Genomic DNA, 22066 nt, shown 5'->3' with positions numbered 1-22066 from the left:
GGGGGTGGGGCGATCCTAGTGAAAGCGTGACGGGTGAGGCTGGGAGGGGCGGGGTGAGGCAAATGAGTTGCAGCTGCTCCTGCGCACCACCAGCCTCCGAGTGCTTACCATTTCCTGTGCGTGTGCCGGGAGATCGCCCAGCCGGGTTGGGATGGGCCAGGGCTGGGGCAGCAAGGGCCGGTTCCTTGCCATTTCTGTGAACAGCTCCAGGGGCCAAATTTGGGCCCTTGGCAGGCCGTATCCGGCCCGCGGGCCTTGTGTTTGACATGTCTGCTCTTGCCTTGACTACCTGGGTCATAACGCTGACCTGTACCACCATGCACTCTCCTTGATCCTTGCTGCCCTTCTCCTTACCTTCTCATTCCCTCCCACATCTGACCACTTACCCGCCTGCTGGCTTTGGAGTTGCAACTTTCTGTCAGTTTTCCCACTGGATTTACTTGTGGGAAACTAGTAGGGAGATAAGAATCACGGTTGAGTTTAGACTTTCTGTCACTTTCCCCATTGTCTTGTGGGAAGCTTCAGCATTTGTAATGACCAGTGACTATGGCAGCAATCTTTTCCAAATTTCAATCCCACGAGAGTAATGGTTCCTGGATTTTCGACGCCTTCTGTAAGTTAGCCCATTTGAGGTACCTTGGTTCAAAAACTGTTGTCCTATGATACATTGGTTCGCTCAACTGAAGGTTACAAACAGACAATATGAAAGGAACCAGAACTGCTGGAAGCTGAGAAACATAAATTTAATAAATAACTAATATTATCCAATCTTAACATTAATATTATTTCTTTAAATTTATTGGCCAGTCAACTCCAGTCCATTCTGGGCAGTGTACAAAATTTTTTAAAAATGTAAAAATAGCTAAAGATAATAAATAGTCTGGACTAAGAACAAAACCCACAAAACAAAACCATTGAGCAAGTAACAAATATCAAACCCAAGCCTAGGACCAAAAGTAGGTTTTCAAAGTTTTTTGGAAGCCCAGGAGAAAGGGTGTCATATCTGGGGGGATGCTGCTCCAGGGGGTGAGAGAGGCACTCCTTGTGGACCAAAACCCACTTCAGTAAATAAATTGGCTATTATGCTAAAGTAGGAAATACATATTGACGATGACTACCTAACGCCAAGCAGGCAGCAATGGTCTTGAAACCTTAACCCAGTGGTTCTCAACCTGTGGGTCGGGACCCCATTTGGGGTCGAACGATCATTTCACGGGGGTTGCCAAACAACACAGTCCACCATTTTTTTTCTCCTTTTCCTTAGCTGTGCGACTCCCTTTTATTCTATTGGCTTTTGAAAGCCAATAGAATAGACTCTCTTGAATAGAGTCTAATTCTATTGGCTTTCAAAAGCCAATAGGAATTGTCCAGGCTGTCTCTGCCCTGCTGAGCCCGCCAAAAGTCCCATTCTGCAAATGGTGCTGCACCAGTTGGGTAGTCCTCGACTTATGACCGGTTGAGTAGTCCTTGACTTAGGACCGATTGGGGTCGCGGCATTAAAAAGGTTGAGAACCACTGCCTTAACCCATCAATGCTAGAGGTATATTCAATGTCTACCAGGAATTTCTCAGTGTTCTGTAATGGATATCTTCTCCACCTGTCCCATTCTCTACCTCTAATTCTTCTTCTTTGAGGCTGGACTATAATTTAACGAGGAAAGACTAATTACTTTACAATTAGATATAAACCTGAGACAAGGGTACAAATTCCTTGGTAGGTGGGGAAAAAAAAGAAAAGCAGCTACAGAAGAACAACTATCTGTAAACAGCTCTGATGTTAAATTGCTTTAGATGATGGATTAACTTTATATTTGCATATATCAAAGGTTTCTTACCAGTGCAAGTTTTTTTAAAGTGTTTATTTAGAGTGGGCTGTAAATCATTAATGATATATTTCTATAGTTACACTGGAAACTATGGGCTAAACATGTTATCCCCAGTCCTTGAATGTATTTATTTATTTGTTTTCCATCTTTATTACTTTTACAAACAACTCAAGCTAGCGAACATAATCAATACACCTTCCTCCTCTTATTTTCCCCAGAACAATACTGTGAGATGAGTTGGGCTGAGAGACAGTGATAGGCTTAAAGTTATCCAGCTAGCTAAGGAGGGACTTGAACTCATAGTCTCCTCCTTTCTAGCCTGATGCCTTAACCTCTAGACCAAAAATACATTTGCCTTACTTGTGCTTGCCCAAGTGGTGCTGTCCATAGTTTTAATATGGGACAAGTTAAGGAAATTGGATCCTTCCTGGCTTCCAGAATAAAACCAACCAACCAACCAACCACCAGATCCTATATTTAATATACAGTAGAGCAAAGTTTGACAAGCATAGGGAAATGACTGTGATGGAGGGTTTAGCGATCTTTCAAATTGCCCAACACTGCTTTCCCTCCCCCACTGGAGGAACAAACCAACAACCACAATAGAAAGTATAGCCATATGAAATCTTTGTCAGTAGTAACAAAAGCTTATAGCGTTCTACCAGGAGAGCATGCCACCTGGCAAAGACCAGCTCTCCTCAGTTTAAATATGTGTAGGTTGTAGACTATTAAGCTGCAATTAGTCTGCTTTTTAAAAATCTTTTTTTTTTTTATTAAAAGTTTTATAAATTTTACAAAAAAGAAAAAAGAATACAAAACAAGAGACAACATATACAAAAAAATAAAACTAAACAATACATATATAAAAAAAAAAAAACCCCCCACCCCTCCCAAAACCCCCCCCTCCCTTCCCCCCCCCCTGAGCTTCCCAGAGCAGAATATAGGCTTAAAAAGTAAAAATAAAAATTAAATTAAGAACTTTATATTTATATATATAAAAAGATTATCTATAATATATATAAAAATAAAACTTATGAAAAAACTATATAATATTTTTGTATACCCAATCTAAATTGTATAAATTTTATCCATTTATCCCAAACAGCAAGAAACTTCTCTTGCATTTGTTGCTTTAAGAAAGCCGAGATCTTTGCCATTTCCGCCAGATAAGCTACTTTAAGAAACCATTCCTGCAATGTAGGCAAGGATTCCTTCTTCCAATATTGTCCTACTAACAGCCTAGCGGCTGTAATCAAATTTAACATCAATACAACCTCCTTTGTATCACAATCTGTAACAATACCTAACAAAAATAATTGCGGAGTAAATTTTACCCTCCTTCTAAAAATTCTCTGGATATTCCACCATACTTTGATCCAAAATGCTTTTATCTCTCTGCATGACCACCAAATATGATAATAGGAAGCCTCCTTATAACCACATCTCCAACATTTGGGTTGCACGTCAGGGTACATATAAGACATTTTTTGTGGATCAAGGTGCCATCTATAAAACATTTTATAAAAATTCTCCCTTAAATTCTGTGCTTGTGTAAATTTGACATTTCTCACCCAAATTTTTTCCCAGGTGTCCAATGAGACTGGCTCACCAAAATTCTGCGCCCATCTTATCATACAATCTTTAATTAGTTCCGTTTCTGAATCCAATTCAACTAAAACCGCATAAATTCTCTTAATGTGGGTTTGTCTTGAATCCTTCACTTGCTTAATAAGATTTTCATCTTCTCTAAGAAAACCCACCTTACAATCCATCTTCCATCTGTCTAATAATTGCCTATATTGGAACCAAGAATAAATAAAGTTTTCTTGTGCTAACTCTTCCCGTGATTTTAATTGCCAGTTTTGTCCATCCCATTTAAGTAACTGTCTGTAGGACACCATATCCATTTTAACCCCTCTTTTTATTGCTTCTATCGCATGCCAAGGTATAGCCCATAATGGTACTTTGAAATCACTTTTATAATATTTTCTCCAAATCCTAAGTAAAGAGATTCTTAAGATATGAGATTTAAAAGCCCAATCCATTTTTTTATTGAATATTAAATAGGCATGCCACCCATAAAGTAAGTCCCATCCCTCTAGATAAAGTATCTCAGAGTTTGTCAAATTTACCCAATCACTGATTAGTGTTAAAACCACCGCATCATAATATAATTTCAAATTTGGTACCTTAAGTCCACCCCTCTCACGGAAGTCTTGCATAATTTTAAACTTAACCCTTGGCTTTTTCCCTGCCCAGATAAATTTATTAAGACCCTTCTGCCACTCATTTAAATTAATCTCATTTTTCAAAATTGGTAACATTTGAAACAGAAAAAGAAACTTGGGTAAAATATTCATTTTTATCACTGCAATTCTTCCCATGAGGGATAATTGCAACTTTTCCCAGTTCTTCAAGTCCTTCTGTACCCTGACCCACAACCTTTCATAATTATTTTTAAATAATTTTACATTAGAAACAGACAACATCACCCCCAAATATTTTACCTTATTAACAATCTCAAAACCCGTCAGGTTAGTCAAAATCTGCTTCTCCTGACTAGACATATTTTTAGGTAAAATTTTGGTCTTATTTACATTAATCTTGAAACCCGAGACCAAGCCATAATGATGAATCAACTGTAATAAGTTTACTACAGAATAATCAGGTTGCGACAAAGTAACAACCAAGTCATCCGCAAAAGCTCTTAACTTATATTCTTTTTTATTAACATATATTCCTTTAATTTCCTGAGACTCTCGAATTTTGATCAATAATATTTCCAATGTTAAAACAAACAACAATGGCGATAAAGGACACCCCTGTCTAGTACCTTTCTCTATTGTGAAAACCTCCGAAAGACCTCCATTAACAATAAGTTGTGCTGTTTGTTTTTGATATATTACCTTAAGGGCTTGTAATATGTTTTCACCAAAATTCATTTCTTCCATTACTCTTAGCATAAAATGCCAATTCAATTGGTCAAATGCTTTTTCAGCATCTAAAAATATGAGCCCTGCAGGAACTTGGTTGTTCTTATCTAAGTATTCTAATAGATTAATAATTTGTCTAACATTGTTTTTCATATACCTTCCTGTTATAAACCCTGATTGATCTTTATGCACAAGATGATGCACCACCCTCATAAGCCTATTTACCAAAATTTTTACAAATATCTTATAATCCACGTTTAAAAGAGATATAGGCCTATAATTTTTTGGTAAAGTAAGATCTTGATCCTCCTTTGGAATCAATGATATAAAGGCACTACGCCATGAAGGAGGAATCTCTAAACCCTGTAAGATACCATTAAAAAGATCATTTAATGGTTGGATCATCTCCTCCATTAAAGCTTTATAATAAACAGCTGTTAACCCATCCGTACCCGGTGCTTTCCCTAATTTCAATTGTTGAATTGCTGAGGCAATTTCCTCCTTAGTAATTAAGCCATTAATTTCATATTTCTGATCCTCAGTCAATTTAGGAAAACTTGCCTCAGCTAAATATTTATTTATATCTAACAATTGTACATTAGTAGATTTATATAAGTTTTGATAATAATCCAAAAAAGATTTTTTAATTAATTCCTTCTGAGAAACTAGTTTACCCTTGTAATTTATTTTCTCTATTATTCTCTGTCTCTGTTTCTTTCTTAATTGATAAGCCAACCATCTCCCCGGCTTATTAGCATTACAAAATGTATTTTGTTTCATAAATAATAAATTGGTTGCAGCTTGATCTGCTATCAACATATTAAATTGTGACCTTAATAACTTTACAGATTCTTTAGTACTTTCATCAGAAGGATTTAGAATCAAAGCCCTTTCTTTTAATTTAATTTCATCCTCAAGTTCTCTACGTTTCTGAATCTGATTTCGCTTATAAAAATTATTCATTTTTATCAAAACACCGCGCATAAATGCTTTACCTGCATCCCATACCATTGACATTGAAGTCCCCTTGTACATATTCAAAGCAAAATAGTCCTTTAAACACTCCTTTAGTTTTTGAACATTCTTCTCTTGTCTAAACAAATTTTCATTAACTCTCCAGGATCTTCTTTCCTCTTTCTCTTGAATCAGCTCCATCCAAACTGGACTATGATCCGTCAGTGATCTAGGAAAAATCTTTACATTCTTTACTTTATTATACAAGTCCGTGGTAATCAAGAAAAAGTCAATTCTTGAAAAAGATTGGTGTCTATCAGAAAAAAAAGTAAAGTCTCTCTCCTCTTGGTTACGTTCCCGCCAATAATCCCTTAATTCCCAGTCTTCTTTCATATCAAAAAAGGCTTTAGGTAGCCTTGCTTGTTTGAGAAAAGGAGAGGAACCTTTCTTGTCCCTTTGTGTATCTAAGACACCATTCCAATCACCCATTAATACCACTGATCTATAATCAAACAATGTTATTTTTTGATGTAACTGCTTATAAAATTGTTCCTGTTGTTGATTTGGAGCGTAAAGTCCAACTATAAGTATTTTCTTACCATAAATACCAAGTTCAATCATCACATATCTCCCCTGGGGATCTGATTCTACCAGACAAGCTGGTAGGTTTTGTTTAACATATATAACAACTCCCCCTTTCTTCCCAGGAGCAGAAGATATAAAATGAGATCCCAAACGAGCATTAACTAAATATTTCTGATCTTTAAGTAAAATATGAGTTTCCTGTAAGCAAATAACATCATTAGTATGTTGCTTCAAATAATAAAAGATTTTTTTGCGTTTCTGAGGAGAATTCAATCCATTAACATTCCAGGTCAAAAACTTTGCCATCTCCCTTGGCACGCAGCCTGGAGAAGACACCATCAAACTCTGAAAGAGCTGCGTGTGTTGCATAACTCTTGGGTCTTGCTCCTCCCACCGGCGGTGATGCACTTCCAGGAGAACTCTCTTTAGGCTCTTTTTTACGTTGCTCCTTCTCTTTACGCTTATAGGCTGCACGGGTCATCCTCTGCTCTTTAACTTCCGTCTGGCGTTGCTTTACAGCTTCTATCATCCCAGCGGAAACCAAATCTAACGCCTCAGATTGCTGCTCAACTTCCTTGCCACTCAGAGATTTCCGACCAGATGAAGTTGAGCCTGCACCCAGGACCGAAGTATAAAAGTCTCTAGCTTTATCAACTGTGTTCAATCTGTAGCGTGTCCCAGCATGGCTCAAAACAATACCCATCGGAATTTCCCATCTAAATGGCATCGATCTAGCTTTAAGCTCATTGGTTAAAAAAGCAAAGTCTTTCCTGCTTCTTAAAATTTTGGATGGGATTTCCTTTAAAATGATGACATCTTGGGCAGCAATCTGAAATCTTTTATTGTAAAAAGCTTGTATAATCTCATTCCGCAGGGACTTCTTTGTAAAATAAATCACCACATCTCTAGGCAAGTTCTTCTGCTTAGCAATCCAGGAGTTGAGCCTATAAATTTTTTCCACTTCTCTCTGTAATTCTCCTTTATCCATATCCAAGGCCAGCGCCAGATCAGTAAGGACCACCTCCACCAGATCTTGATTCACATCTTCCTTGAGGCCTCTGATCCTCAGGGCATACTCCATTTGTCTGTACTGAAACATCAAAATATCTTCTTGTGAGGAGTCCACCTTCCTTTCCACATCTTGAATTTTGTCATCCAAAGAGTCAACTTTGTCTTCCACTTCCTCAAGCCTTGCATCGAGCTTAACCACCACAGTAGCCAAACCTGAAACAGCTGCCAGTATATCTTGTCGTAATTCATTATTGTTTTCTTGCAATTTAGTCTTTATCCCCGTTATCTCTTCTTTGAGATCAGATTTAATTTCTGATTTAATCTGTGAGACAAATTGATTCATTTCCTCTCTCATTTGAACTACAATCTCTCCCATTATGCCTCTAACCTCTTGTGCTGAAAGTCCAGATAGAGGAGGGGAGGGTGGTGGCTGAGCCGGTGGTACATGTTTAGATTGTTGTTGTAGCTGTGCAGTGGAAGTTATAGGAGAAGAAATAACCTTAGATATTGAGGAAGGCTGCTGCCTCTTTGAAGCCATTTTAAAAAGCACAATTGTCACTTCCCTTTCCCCTCCAGCCAGGAAGGGAGGAGGGAAAAAAAAGAAAAAAATTTTTAAAAAGAGACAAACTATAGTCCTTGAAAGTCCAGAGTAAATCCAAAAAATAAAAAATAAAAGAGCAAACAATTCAAAAGAAAAAATTCTAAACCAAAAACAAAAGTAAAGGCAAAAACCAATCCTTAAAAAGGGAAAGTAAAACAAAAGAGAAAGGAAAAAAAAACTCCGACACTTTCAAAGCGCCATCTTAAATCCTTTCACTAATATAACAAAAAAAAAAGGGAGGAATAATAGTAGAAATCAAAAAATAAAAAAATTAAACACCTAAATTATAACAAAAAATCATTTAAACTGCTCCGTCCGTTTAAAAATTACTCACCAGAATGCTATAAACACGGAGATAGAAGCGGCGGTTTCTTTTGCTTCCTAGGAAGCAAAAACAGCTGGGAGGCGGAGATCAGCAGGAGCTCCGAGGGAACACTCCTTTCACCCCCTCTAGAAACAAATCCAGAGGGGGTTCAGGGGTTCTACCTCTATCCCTGCACTCTCTGTCCCTTCCCTTTGCCCGGGAAGGGATTTCCGAGCCGCGGGCCAGCTGATGCACGCTGCGCTCCGCGGCTCTGACACTTCCCCAGCTGGACGGCTAAAAGCTAGCCGCCATCGCCGTCGCCTCAGACCGGAAGCTCCTCAGTTTAAATATGTGTAGGTTGTAGACTATTAAGCTGCAATTAGTCTGCTTTTTAAAAATCTTTTTAAAATTTTTATTATGAAGTCTTTTATTTAAATCTCTTAATTATGGCCTTCTACCTTATGATTCTGGACAAGTAGGATTTTATGAGACAGTTGCATACAATAGATTTTGTGTTGTATTCTAGACAAAAGCTTGATGTTTATTGTAAGAGTTGGCCTCTAGTATAAGGTAGTGCCTATATGCCCTTTCAGTGATTTAATAGACAGATTTGTGAGCAACATTTGGGATTATTATTTGCTTCTTTACAATATGTTTAAGCATGAGTCTGTTCAAGTATTCACGTCGCAAAGGAATAAAACATGATAAATTTGATTTATTGGAGGAAGACTGAAATAAATAGTGAAGGATACCAGGGTGATAAGAGGTGCTGAATATGAACAGATCATTATTTGTATAAACGAGTGAATCTTGGGGTAGGGGAATAAGAATTTAAGAAAAATATAGAATGAAATAGTTTATACAGATCTGATCACATGCTGGAAGGAACAAATCAGAAATTTGTATCAGAAGGACAGTGATGTCAAAAAGTGGGGTTGAAGTTAATGCTCACTATGTTAATGCCAAAGAGGGGGAAAAAAAGGAGAAAACAGAAGCCATAAACATTTTGAGAATGGTAAGGCTGCAACATGTAATAAGATCCAGCTGTTCAAACGCAACATACTGTATTTAGATATACATAATACAGCACTGCACTCTATTAAGATTAGGAATTAAAACTAATACTTAAAATTAGATTTAAGATATAAAAAAACCCATAAAATTGATTACCAATGAATTCTAAAACTGTTGTCTATCCTGCAATAAACTAACAACATAAAAATAAATAGTAAAGCCTAAAATATTAATAACTTACAATAAAATTTACGCACGAGAAAAGACTAACTGATGAAGCATGAAGCATTATACACATAATCCAGAAATCAAGTCATTTATATATCTTCATCTGCTTGGAAAATTTCAATTTATTATGCTGAGGAAATTAACAATAACATTTCTCAGATCGGCCTGCAGCACGTGAAACAGAGGAAAAATGAGTCTTCTTTGACTATCATTATAGAAAGAACGGTGCAACAGGAGGAAAGGGAGGAATTCAACCGAACCATCATCATAATGGCAGATTTAACTAACCATGAGAGATATTACCGGAGTGCTGGTTGGGGCTGTTAATTTGCTCCAGCGTCAACCATGCCTTGTCTCTGGCTGCAAATTACTTGCACCGCACGCAGGGGGTAAAAAAAAAAAAATCTAAATGCTGTGAAGCGGAAACGTAATCATTGCTGGGCGGGTGTCTTTTTACAGAAGGGTTGGGATTGGTCAAGCATCTGGCGCAGTTTGTTGAGATCATCAAAGGTGAGCGGTGGCGTCGCTTTTGAGAAAGAGTGGCGGCCACGTGGGAAAGGGGACACGTTTCGGGTAGGTGGGAGCACTCGTGGGTTTGTGGGGTGGGAGGTCTGTCTGAGAGCGGGACCTGCTTCTGCGTTGCGATCTCCCGAAGTCTCCTTGGTATCTTCGTAGATCGAAGTGTGTGTGTGTGTGTGTGTGTCTGTTTGACTGTGATATACTCACGCGCACACATATATTCCTGTGTGGGGGTTTTTGTTGTTGAGAATGTAACATCACTTTTGGGAGAGTAAATTATTGAATGAAAAGAGAATCGATCCTATACGCAGAATTGTATTTTTAAAAATATTGTGTTTTTTTCCAGAGTGGGGGTTTTCACGAGTGACTTAGAGACTTTTAGTCTAGTATCAAATTTGATTTGACCCAGGGCTGAATATTTATTCAGTTTCATTTGCGTTTTGAGAGATGGTTAAGAAAGGTAGTATAGAGTAAGGCTCCGAGGTTCAGAAAATAGTTCTATTTGGCATTATCTTAGCTGTCCGCTCCACCCATTTTTCATTGGATAGAATACAAAACAGTTGGAAGGGGCCCTGGAGATCTTCTAATCCAGGGGTCCTCAACCTTGGCAACTTTAAGACTTGTGGACTTCAACTCCCAGAATTCCTCAGCCAAAAGCTGGCTGAGGAATTCTGGAAGTTGGAGTCCACAAGTCTTAAAGTTGCTAAGGTTGAGGACCCCTGTAATCTAATCCAACCCCTTGCCCCAGCAGGAGACCTTATACTTTCCCCAACAAATGGCTGTCCAATTGCTTCTTAAAAATCTCCAGTGTTGGAGCATTCACAACTTTTGAAGTCAGGTGTTCCACTGATTAATTGTTCTCACTGTCAGGAAATTTCTCCATAAGTCTAATTTGGATCTCTCTTTGATAAGTTTACATCCATTACTACTTGTTTTGCCTTCAGGTTCTTTGGAGAATAGCTTGTCCCTCCCTTCTTTGTGACAACCTCTCAAATATTGGAAGACTGCCATCAAGTCACCTACCTGTCATCTCTTCATTAGGCTAGGCATGCCCAGTTCCTGCAACCATTCATCATATGTTTCAGCCTCTCTGGCCCCTTAATCATCTTTGTTGTACTTCTCTGCACTTATTCCAGAGTCTCAACATCTTTTTTGTATGGTGGAGACCAGAACTGTAGTATTCCAATGCACTAGAAGAGACAAGTCTCACTGCAGACACTTGAAGTAGTATTTCAGACCACCAAAAGAGGTGGGTGAACATTTATATATTAGTTCTTGCTAACCTGTAAAACGAAGATTTAAAAAATGGATAGATTGCCAACAGTATTGTATCTTGTGCTTTTTATTTGGATATTGAAACCCTATTACAAAACCCTATTTGATAACTTTTGGGTACTGTATTTTTCTGTGTATAAGATACTACTTTTTCCTCAAACACCCTGTTCAAAAGTCAGGTGCGTCTTATACAAGTGCAGCGTCTTATATACAAAAAAATAATGGTAACGTCCGCAGCCCAGGGCATGCCTGTGTGGGTTCTTTACATGCCGCTGCCATGCCGCCTGGTACAGGAGGATATCGCTGGCTCGAGATGCCACCTGGTGCTGGAGAATCACACTGCCCCAAGGATGCCACCGGTCCCACTGAAGCCACCTTCTATCACCCATTTTTCACAGGCTCAGCTCGGGCTGAAGCCGCAGGAAGCCACCTCAGTACAGTGATTGACAGCCAAGTATGTCGGCGGGACTAAGCCCGTAGAGTGCCATCTGATTGGAGGAAGTCACCTCCCCCATGTGATGGCATGGCCACTTGTTTTACTTCCACTAAAGATGTGGTTTGTTTAATATTTAAAATGTTTTCTGATTTTTTTTGTTTAGAAAATTGGGGGCCGTCTTATGCAAGGGTACATCTTATAGACAGAAAAATACGGTATACAAGAATATAAGTACAACACAGAAGATATTTTGAAAGAGTTTATAAGTTATGAGATGTGGAACTGATGTACTACTTTTTCTTGCAACAGATAATTCCCTCCATATTTTGGAAAAAATCAAAACATTTATTATAGTCATTGACCAGAAATAGAAGCAAAATATAATCTATTACTTTTACATATTAAGATTATCTTTTAGTTTAACATGACAATAAAGTTATGGTCTATTAATGAAGTCTGGCAAAAGGAAAAGTTAAATTTAATGACTGAAATTTTACTTTTAACCCTTTGAAGTTAAGAGGCCTGACAACACTGCTATTTAATACCAATAAATTAGATATGCTAATTCATTGAAAATATATTAGTGTCACCTGATGTCTTATCCTATTCTATCCTAGAATGGTCAGCACATAGAGGATTTTGTAGGGGCTTAAAAAGTGCATGTTTTCTGTGATTGCAGTAAACCTGAAGTACTTATAGCTAAATTATTTATTGCTTTGAAATTACTATATTATGTACCAGCTGCCTAAGGGGTATTACAAAGTTGATGGTAATACTGGTTAATATGTATAATTGGGAGTTCAGTTGATCTTTTAGACTTGTTGTACATATTGAACAGAAAGAAGACATGTCATTTCGAGGGAGAGGTGGAAATAATCATGGTGGATTCAGCCGTGGTCGTGGTGGTGGTTTCAATAGAGGAGGAAGAGGTGGTGGAAGAGGTGGATTTGGACGTGGAGGAGGACGTGGAGGCTTTAATAGAGGCGGTTATGACCAAGGACCTCCAGAAAGTGTAGTTAGTAAGTATATTGAATACTAGAGAATACTAGAGAAAATGGAAGAGGCGAGAACCTAGATAACCTGATTTCTTAATTGTTCTTCTTTGCAGTTCTTGGAGAATTTATGCATCCTTGTGAAGATGATATTGTTTGTAAATGTGTCACTAATGAAAACAGAGTACCTTATTTCAATGCACCAGTTTATTTAGAAAACAAAGAACAGATTGGGAAAGTAGATGAAATATTTGGGCAACTTAGAGACTTTGTATCCTTTGTGTACTTTTGAATGCAGCTAAATTCAAAGTAAACAAAATAGTTGATTTCTTTATTTTTATACAAGAAAAGATAAAACATCTAAAAGTTACATTCAGTTTTAGCCGTCTACATCACTGTATTCTGTCTATTAAGCAGTTAAAAGATTAGCTGTTTTACACTTGGACTTTTTGGTTTGACCAAACTTCTAGATTAGTTAAAAAAAAAAAGGTAAGTCTTCTTCAGGTTGATCTCAATTCCTGAATATTTTATGGATATAGTCATTTATATTTCTAGATAACAGTGAAATTAGAATTCCTAGTTGCCTCCTAGCCAACCTATAATTTGGACTGATCTCAGTTACCTGATCCAGATCAGCCAAGGTGATGTATGGAACCTTTGCATTAATTAAGGGAATATATGTTGTCTTTGCCACTTTGTATTTAATATTGACACAGCTTTTCAGTTGGTATGTACGCTGGTATGTAGTTACCATTTTGCTGGCTGCTTAGATTCTAGAGTTTCTTTTTTCTGTATCTTGCAAATTTGATATAACAAACGGTAATGTTTTCTTGAAAATCTTAACTATTTTGCAATGTAAATAAATCCTTTAGTCTTATATTCAGTTTTATTACTAGTTATGTTTGTGTGTGAAAGAGAGATAGAGCATGGTTTTTTTTTCATTTTATTTTGGGATTGGCAAATAAATCCTTTTTTAATGCATTTAATTCTCGGAAATCTGTCCTGCACTTGGAATCTAATGCAAAATCTTAGCCTCATCTGGTCATTTTAAATTATAAGAAATTACTTGCAGGCTAATGAACTTCTTGAAGAAAGTTAGGCTCTCTCCCTTTCTTTAAGGACTGTGTGGGACATGAGAAGTGGAGGACTTCTCCCCTACGTTTGTACTATTGTGTTTTCATTTTTATGCAAAGACATAGGGAGTGCTCTAATTCCAGCCTAGTTTATCTCCCTATGTTGAACTCTAATGCCTATTATAGTTTGAAGATTTTAAAATATGCAGCTTTTAAAATTTATCTAGAAGGCATCATATTGTCTGTTTACTTGTTGCTCCTGTTTCATATTATTTATTTTAATGATCCGTCCAAGGAGGTGCTTTGTCATGAATGGACTAAGACGGGGGTAGGCAACCTTGGCTCTTTTATGATTCATGTACTTCAATTCCCAGAATTCCTGAGCCAGCCATGCTGGCTCAGGAATTCTGGGAGTTGAAGTCCACGAGTCATAAAAGAGCCAAGGTTGCCCACCCCTGGACTAAGAAGATCTTTTGTAGATTTCTACCTATTGGAACCATCATTATGTTTGAGGATTTACTTTTAAATTGATAAAAGACATCTGTGAGGAATCTAAATAGAGTTTTCCTTAAGCCACTTTGAAAGTACTTTTCAGTTAAACTGTCAGAAAACATGAAAGCTTCGTCTTTCAAAAAACTACAAAAGGTAAGTCCTGCTTATGTTCCGTTTGTGATATGTAATCTTGCTGTCCATTAAATATTCATAAATATGAGTCTAAACTCTAAAAAGGTGTATCCTTCGTCAATGTGCATTTTATTGTTCTGTTATTTTATTTCTGTTTATATGCCTTTCCTTTTTTCCCTTTTTTATTATTGTAAGCTGCCTAGAGTAACTCCATGGTGAGATGGGTGGCAAATAAATTTAACAATGAAATAGTAGGGGTTTGTTAATGGCTAGTTCACTGAATATCTATGGCATTGAACTAGGCACCAGATTAGAACCCAAGAGACCATGAGTTGTAGTCCCATTTTAGGCACAAAGCAACTGGGTAATCTTGAGCCAGTCATTCTCCCAGCCCTAGGAAGGAGGCAATGGCAAGCGACTTCCAAAATCTTGCTAAGAAAACTGCAGGGATTGGTCCAGGCAGGTGCCAGGCACTGATTCAAAGGTGCACAGAGACACAAACACACTCAGAGGCACACAGAGAAAAAGTAACTTACTACATTAATGACTATTATGACTAGTAAACAGTCTCATTCTCTCATGCTCAGTGGTGCGTTTTGCTGCTTGCTCTGATTCACTTTGTCATTCTTGGATTCCTTGGGGCTCTGAGTACTTCTGATCAGTAATCTGTACTTGCTCTTCTTTGGTTTTCATTAGGGTTATAAGTGCAGGCCCTTATTTTGCAGCAATATTTTTAAAAGAAATACAATCCCCTTCTAAAAGGAAGAGGAAAGTTATGAATTTTGCAAAAGGTAGGGTGTCAGAAATTATTTAAGTCTCCCGCTTGCCTCCCAGTGGTGGATCTATTCTTCCCCCTCCCCAGCAAAACCAAAGAATTGCATCCTGTTTATTGTACTGTGTTATCTAATTTGTCTTTGATTAAGCATACTTGATGTGCAGTCCAGCACTCATGAAAGGAGTATGGGTTGATTTACTTGTGGTTAATTTATTGCATTTATCTCAGTTGATAAATGCAATTATTTTATATTGGTTCAAGAAAATGGTAACATTTAAGCAAAAAGTAAAGGTTTGGCAAAGTCTAATGCTAATCTCCTCCTTCAGTTTTATATCGATCCAGCAAAATTGCTTCCTCTGCAGAGGTTTTTGCCAAGGCCTCCTGGTGAGAAAGGACCCCCAAGAGGTGGGCGAGGTGGAAGAGGAGGGCGAGGTGGGCGAGGTGGAGGTAGGTAGATTTCTTTCTTACAATGGGAACAAATATATGCAATAGTGGAAAAATTGCTTTTAGAAGATCACAAACATTATAGTCCTGAAAGCTGCTCATTGGATTCAGACAAAACTTCAGATGTGAAGGAAAGTGAAATAATTTAGAAGGAGACTATAATTTATCCAGGGTTGAACAGATGAGTCTGAATTTACTGCATCAAATCTCATTCTCCATAAAATTAACCTCTGCATAGTTTTAGGACGCTGAAAATAGTAGTAATGCAGCAGCCATAGCAAAAAGGAACAAACCCCATGTATCGGTTGTGTAAAATGCCGTAGTGGGAAGGGGAGTGCTGTTTTCAGTTGCCTTCACATAAGACAAATCCCTGGTTAAATTGTCTGTTAATCCCAGTTGGTCATCCTAGTTACATTATTTGGATAGCTGGCAGGATAGTAAATGAAAAGGAGTGCCTTACTTGTTCTGCTAAGCTGGCCCCTCCTAGGAACAGCTTAGTTCTTTTATAAAAAAAAAAAAAGGCAGTTGCATGCTTTAAAGACTCGTGCTATCTCCAGGTGAGATACCACCTAGAGGTGGCTACCAATCTGTCGTACATGAGACATAATACTTTTTGCAATGCGAATAAGCCTGGGAGGTGGTTGGCTTATCAGTTACGAAAGAAACAGAAAGCTAGAATTATAGAGAAAGTAAAATATAAAGGTACTGAGGTTTTTCAGCAAGATTTGATTAGAAAAAGCTTTTTGGACTTTTACACAAAATTATATTCAAGTGATAATATAAGGGGTTTGGATATAGATAAATATTTACAATCAGTACATTTTCCTAGACTTTCAGAGGAACAACAAAATGGGATGAATAGTTTAATTACTGTGGAGGAAATTGGTTTAGCTATTAAGCAGTTAAAGGTTGGAAAGTCTCCTGGAACAGATGGACTGACTTCTAGGTATTATAAGATCTTATCTGAAGAAATGATAGAGCCATTAAAGGAACTTTTTAATAGTATTTTGTTGGGTATGCAAGTTCCTCCTTCTTGGAAAAGAGCTTTTATATCACTGATTCCGAAGGAAGATCAGGATCTTACAGAGCCTAAGAATTATAGGCCAATTTCATTATTGAATGTTGATTATAAGATCTTTACAAAAATTTTGGCAAATAGATTAATGCAGGTTATGAAAGACTTGATTCATAGTGATCAAGCAGGATTTATAACAGGGAGATATATGAAACATAATGTTAGACAAATTATTAACTTAATTGAGTACTTGGATAAGAATAATCAGATTCCTGTGGCTTTTATCTTTTTGGACGCTGAAAAAGCTTTTGATCAATTGGACTGGCAATTTTTATTTTCTTTGGTAGAGAAAATGAATTTTGGGGATAATTTTTTACATGCACTTAAAGCTATATATCAGCAGCAATCTGCACAAATTGTTGTAAATGGGGGATTGACTGAGAATTTTAATATTCAAAAAGGGACAAGACAAGGATGTCCATTATCCCCATTGTTATTTGTTTTAACATTGGAAATTTTATTGACTCAGATTCGGGAATCGAAGTTAATTAAGGGTGTAAAGATAAGGAAGAATGAGTATAAATTGCGGGCATTTGCGGATGATTTGGTTTTAATTTTGGAACAGCCGAATCAGGCGATTGATGGTTTATTAGAACTTATAACACAGTATGGGAATGTTTCTGGTTTTAAAGTTAATAATTATAAGACTAAGATATTATCTAAGAATATGTCAGTTAAAGAAAGGGAAAGTTTGATTAAAGCCACAGGTTTTCAGATGGTAAAAAAGGTTAAATACTTGGGAGTATATCTAACTGCTTCAAATGGAAAATTGTATAAGAACAATTACGAACCACTATGGGCAAAAGTCCAAAAGGATTTAAGAGATTGGAAAAAATTGCAATTGTCATTGTTGGGGAGAATTTCAGCTGTAAAAATGAATGTTCTACCAAAGTTTCTTTTTTTGTTTCAGATGATACCTATTCTTAAAAAAGAGGCAAATTTGGAGGAATGGCAAAAGGGTATCAATAATTTTATATGGGCCGGGAAGAAACCAAGGGTTAAATTTAAGATATTACAGGATGCTCGAGAAAGAGGGGGACTTAAGGCACCTAATTTGAAATTATATTATGATGCAGCCGCCCTAACTTGGTTAAGTGATTGGCTTAATTTAACAAATATGGATATTCTTTTTTTGGAAGGTTGGGATTTAATATATGGTTGGCATGCATATTTAATTTTTAATAAGAAAGTTGATCGGACTTTTAAATCACATATTTTGAGGAATGCCTTACTTCGTGTTTGGAAGAAGTATTATTATAGATTAAATTATAAAATACCTATCTGGGGGATTCCCAGACATGCAATTGAGGGAACCTCTAAGGGGACAAATTTTGATAAAATTTCATACAAAGAATTGTTAATTTGTTCTGGTTCGAATTGGCATTTGAAATCCCTAGATGTATTAAGGCAGCAAAATATTCTACAGTCATGGTTTCAATATTTACAAATAATGGATAGATGGACTGTAGACAAGAAAGAGGGAATAACACTAGAAGATAGACAATTGGTTATTCAGATTAAAAACCAAGGTCCGGCTCATATAAAAAGAATATATAATGTTTTATTAGAGTTAGATTCGGAAACAGAATTGGTTAAAGATTGTATGATTAAATGGGCTCAGAATATACAGGAGCCGATCTCATTGGATTTATGGGAGACAATTTGGATAAGAAATGTTAAATTTACACAAGCTCAAAATTTGAGAGAAAATTTTTATAAAATGTTTTATAGATGGCATTTAGATCCTAAAAAATTATCTTGTATGTATTCCAACATACAGCCCAAATGTTGGAGATGTGGCAATAATGATGCGACATACTTTCATATTTGGTGGAATTGTAAAAAAGTAAAGGCTTTTTGGATTATGATTTGGTGGAACATTCAAAAGATTTTTAGAAAAAAGATAAAGTTTACTCCTCAACTATTTTTACTTGGTATTTTTGTTGACTTAAATGAAAAAGAAACTACTTTGATGTTGAATTTATTAACTGCAGCAAGGTTACTAGTAGGTTTATATTGGAAGAAAGATTCTTTGCCTACTTTAGAAGAATGGATATTTAAAGTATCTAGTTTTGCAGAAATGGCAAAAATTTCTGCTTATTTAAAGGATCATACACAAGAAAGATATATTACTGTATGGGGAAGGTGGATAGATTATATTCAGAAAAAGTATGGAATTAAAAAGTTTTATTTATTTTATGAATGAATATCAAATATTATAGAGAATTGTTTTATAGGTTATGGAGTTAAAGATTAATTATGATATTTTTTTTTCTTTCTCTCTTTTTTTTTCTTTTTTCTTAATTATTATAATTTTCTTTTTTTTTAACCCTGTATTCTGCTCTGAGAAGTGAAGGGAGGGGGGGTGGGGGTGGGAGGGAGGGTAAGGGGGGGTTTTCTATTTTAAAATTTTATTGTATTTTTATAAATGATTGTATGTTTTAAAAAATAAAAATTTTCAATAAAAAAAAAGACTCGTGCTATCTCTGAACTCCATTATTTTTAAGCAAGGATTTTATTACAATTTCTTATGAATAATCCCTGCACACTTTAACGGATGAATTTGTGGATCTGTTTAGTTTAGGCTTCTGTTTTCTATGTGCTATTCTCACTCACTTTGATACTGTACAAGTCTCACTTGACCCATCTACTTTTATTTGTTTTTAGGTGGTAGAGGTTTTGGAGGTGGTAGAGGTTTTGGAGGTGGTAGAGGTTTTGGAGGTGGTGGAGGATTCAGAGGAGGACGAGGTAGAGGTGGTGGCCGAGGATTTAGGGGTAAGTGTATTCATAACCTTATAATAATCACTTTTAGAATAATTATCTATCTTGCTGTTTGTTATGGGCATATTCTGTATTATCTGTGCGATGTTTAGACTTTTTGCTTCTCAGATAATTAGCAACCTTCAAACTTTAGAAGAAAATGTAGTACTTCTTGCAAAGTAATCAGAGCTTCCTTATCAATCATAGAAGATTAGTTTCCTAAATGGGAAATGTGAATACACTAGTACCAATGAGAAAATATGAGAATATGTTGCATGAGTATTTAAGCATGTCTGGCTAATTGGGAATGAATATGTGTCTTAATACACTCCAAAATACTACAAAACCTCTTAAAACTCTTAAGACAGTTGAGAAATGGGTTTGATTTGTAGAAGATTTGAAAAGCCAGGATCAGAAACTCCCAGCATGTTAGGGCAGATCTGGCACTTCAAGAAGACCCAGTAATGCTGGGTTTCTCCTCAGACCTGGCAATATCTCCCTTATCCAGCGTTTCAGAGTAGTGCACGGTTAGGAAACTATTCATTTTTATATACTGCACTGTTCTAAAGAGATGCTGCATTAGCTCATTCTAATTTCAAAATAGTGGGAAGCTCATAACTGCATGCATCGAATCTCCGTGTTATTTGATAAGCTTATGTGGAGGCTGGGATAGGGGACCTTCAATGAGGGGACTGTTGGCTGCCACTTTTCTGGGAAAAACTTAATACTTTGGAAAGGTTACAGCGGAATTTTACTAAAGGAATATTAAAATCATTAATCCAAACAGTTCTGAAGTAAAAGACAGTGCTACAGCCAGAGTTTATGTCTTTTTAAGACTGGATATGGAAAATCTAATTTTTCTTGTTTTATCATATTAGGAAGAGGATACTGAGTGGAGTTGCTGGAAACATGAAGTTTATGGCTTCATCAGTGAACTTTAAAGAGAAGACTCCTTACGAACTTGAATGCTACAAAATGGAAACGATTTTTAAACATACAATAGCTGAAGGAGTAAAGTGTTTTCATGCCGAACGTTTATCGGTTTCGTTTAATATGCAACAATTTTAAGAAGAACTACAGATATTTGATTTGCAATCTGTATCATTATTTGGAGGCATTGTGGAAAGTTATTCTTAAGCTTTTTTAAAGGGACTATTTTTATTGTCAAGAATTTATCCTCTTATATCATCAGTGAAACTGAATAATAACTTGAAAAAGTATCTACTTAAAAATGTCAAATAAAAAATCTTTTGGATTTCTGGTAGTTGATTTTAAAATAGTAATTTATAGATATGCCCCAAATGTATCAAAACATCTTAATTAGTTCCAATAGTGGAGTCCTTGGTGCTGTTTGAGCTGCTTGTTTGTTTGCAGATGTTTCATTACCCAAGTAGGTAACATTATCAGGGCACTGATGATGTTACATAGTTGGGTAACACAATGTCTCAGGCAAATAACCAAACTCAGAAAGTACCAAGGATCCACATCTTCAATAGGATTTGAAATATAATATTTTAGCATTTCTAGTTGCAGCAGCCAATACAGTTTTACAGAATAATGTTCAAAAATCATAGATTCCATTTGTTTGATACTGAATGTGAGATGAAGGTGACTATATCTTGTACTTAGCTCTCTGGTTTAAATGTTAAAAAGACAAACAGAAAAAAATATCAATATATGTGATGTCTGATTATCTAGAAAAGTTTACATAACAGGATTTAAGACGAACAGAAAATTCACAACTTGATTGGCTTCACTTATAAGTTAGTTAATTTAATGAACAACTCATAAATTTTGTGCTCTGGTTTGAAGAATAGATGCATTGTGTATATATAATAAGGCTGAATAAACTATTCAGTGGCCCTTTTATGAACTGATTGAAACATACCTCCAAATTATCCATTTAGTCAAAGCAGCTGCGTTTCTGAAAGGCTTAGCGCTTTTCTGGGTTTGGGTACATAAGATGCTTTTGAGAGAGATTGCAAGTATTTCTGTAGTTTCCTGAAGAAAGAATCTTCCAGACTACTTTTATTTTTTTATTCAAGTTCTGCCATGCGAAATATTCCTTGCTCTGTAACATTAGGAAATGTATAGTATGCTGTCTGTATATATGAATGAATCTCTGTGTGCACATAAGGTATCCCATGTGCATTTTATACCTACTGATTTTCTGAATCTTGAAAATAAATTATTTGTAAGAGTTCTATATCATTCATTGTGAATGAAGCATTATGCCATGGACGTCCTTTCTAGAAACAGGAAAAAATATGCATTAATTGTCTCTGGTTTGAAAACTTTCAACTGTACTATCCTCAAATATATGAATGATAATTATTGGAGTGGTAGTCTAATAAATCGATTTATTAGAGTAGTAGCCTAAAGAAAGTTATACATACTTAACTCAATAATAATTCCCACAGTGTTCAGCAAGGGCTTATTAGCATCTAGCAGAATGCTTTGAAATTCAGTCTTGCCATTTCTTCCCAATAAAATGTAAACAATCTTTTTACAGTGCAGACTGCAGCTTGGACTTGCTAATGAATTCCCAAAGCCAGGACCTCTAAAAGCTGCTTAAAATATTTTCTCTTATAATTTCCATGCCATGTTCATTGACACACAAGCATGTTTTACACTGGCC

The 22066-nt window shown here is 36.4% G+C and overlaps 2 protein-coding genes across 5 annotated transcripts in view; one reads left to right on the top strand and one right to left on the bottom strand.

Moving 5' to 3' along the window:
* Positions 1-9761, bottom strand: part of CFI (complement factor I) — a 36919-nt gene extending 27158 nt beyond the window's left edge. The window contains exon 1 of the mRNA XM_039338351.1: positions 9744-9761. Within this exon, the coding sequence (XP_039194285.1) occupies positions 9744-9746 (3 nt within the window). The 5' untranslated portion in view covers positions 9747-9761. The remainder of the gene's footprint in view (positions 1-9743) is intronic.
* Positions 9762-9937: 176 nt separating this feature from the next.
* GAR1 (GAR1 ribonucleoprotein) lies at positions 9938-21636 on the top strand. Of its 4 annotated transcripts, none has more exons than XM_039338354.1 (8): positions 9938-10028; positions 11111-11223; positions 12524-12704; positions 12794-12948; positions 14336-14395; positions 15476-15596; positions 19336-19443; positions 20307-21636. In XM_039338354.1, exons 3-8 carry the CDS (start codon positions 12533-12535, stop codon positions 20318-20320), a joined length of 630 nt encoding a protein of 209 aa, XP_039194288.1. In that variant the 5' UTR covers positions 9938-10028; positions 11111-11223; positions 12524-12532; the 3' UTR covers positions 20321-21636. The 4 variants fall into 4 exon arrangements, with proteins under 4 accessions (XP_039194288.1, XP_039194290.1, XP_039194292.1 ...); XM_039338356.1 differs by lacking the exon at positions 9938-10028 and adding an exon at positions 10042-10136; XM_039338358.1 differs by lacking the exon at positions 9938-10028 and adding an exon at positions 10081-10118.
* Positions 21637-22066: the final 430 nt, after the last annotated feature.

Source organism: Crotalus tigris, unplaced genomic scaffold (assembly GCF_016545835.1).
Source record: "Crotalus tigris isolate CLP2741 ecotype Arizona unplaced genomic scaffold, ASM1654583v1 scf7180000017695.2238764, whole genome shotgun sequence".
NCBI classification, from domain to species: Eukaryota; Metazoa; Chordata; class Lepidosauria; order Squamata; family Viperidae; genus Crotalus; species Crotalus tigris.
This window is presented reverse-complemented; position numbering and strand designations above follow the sequence as displayed.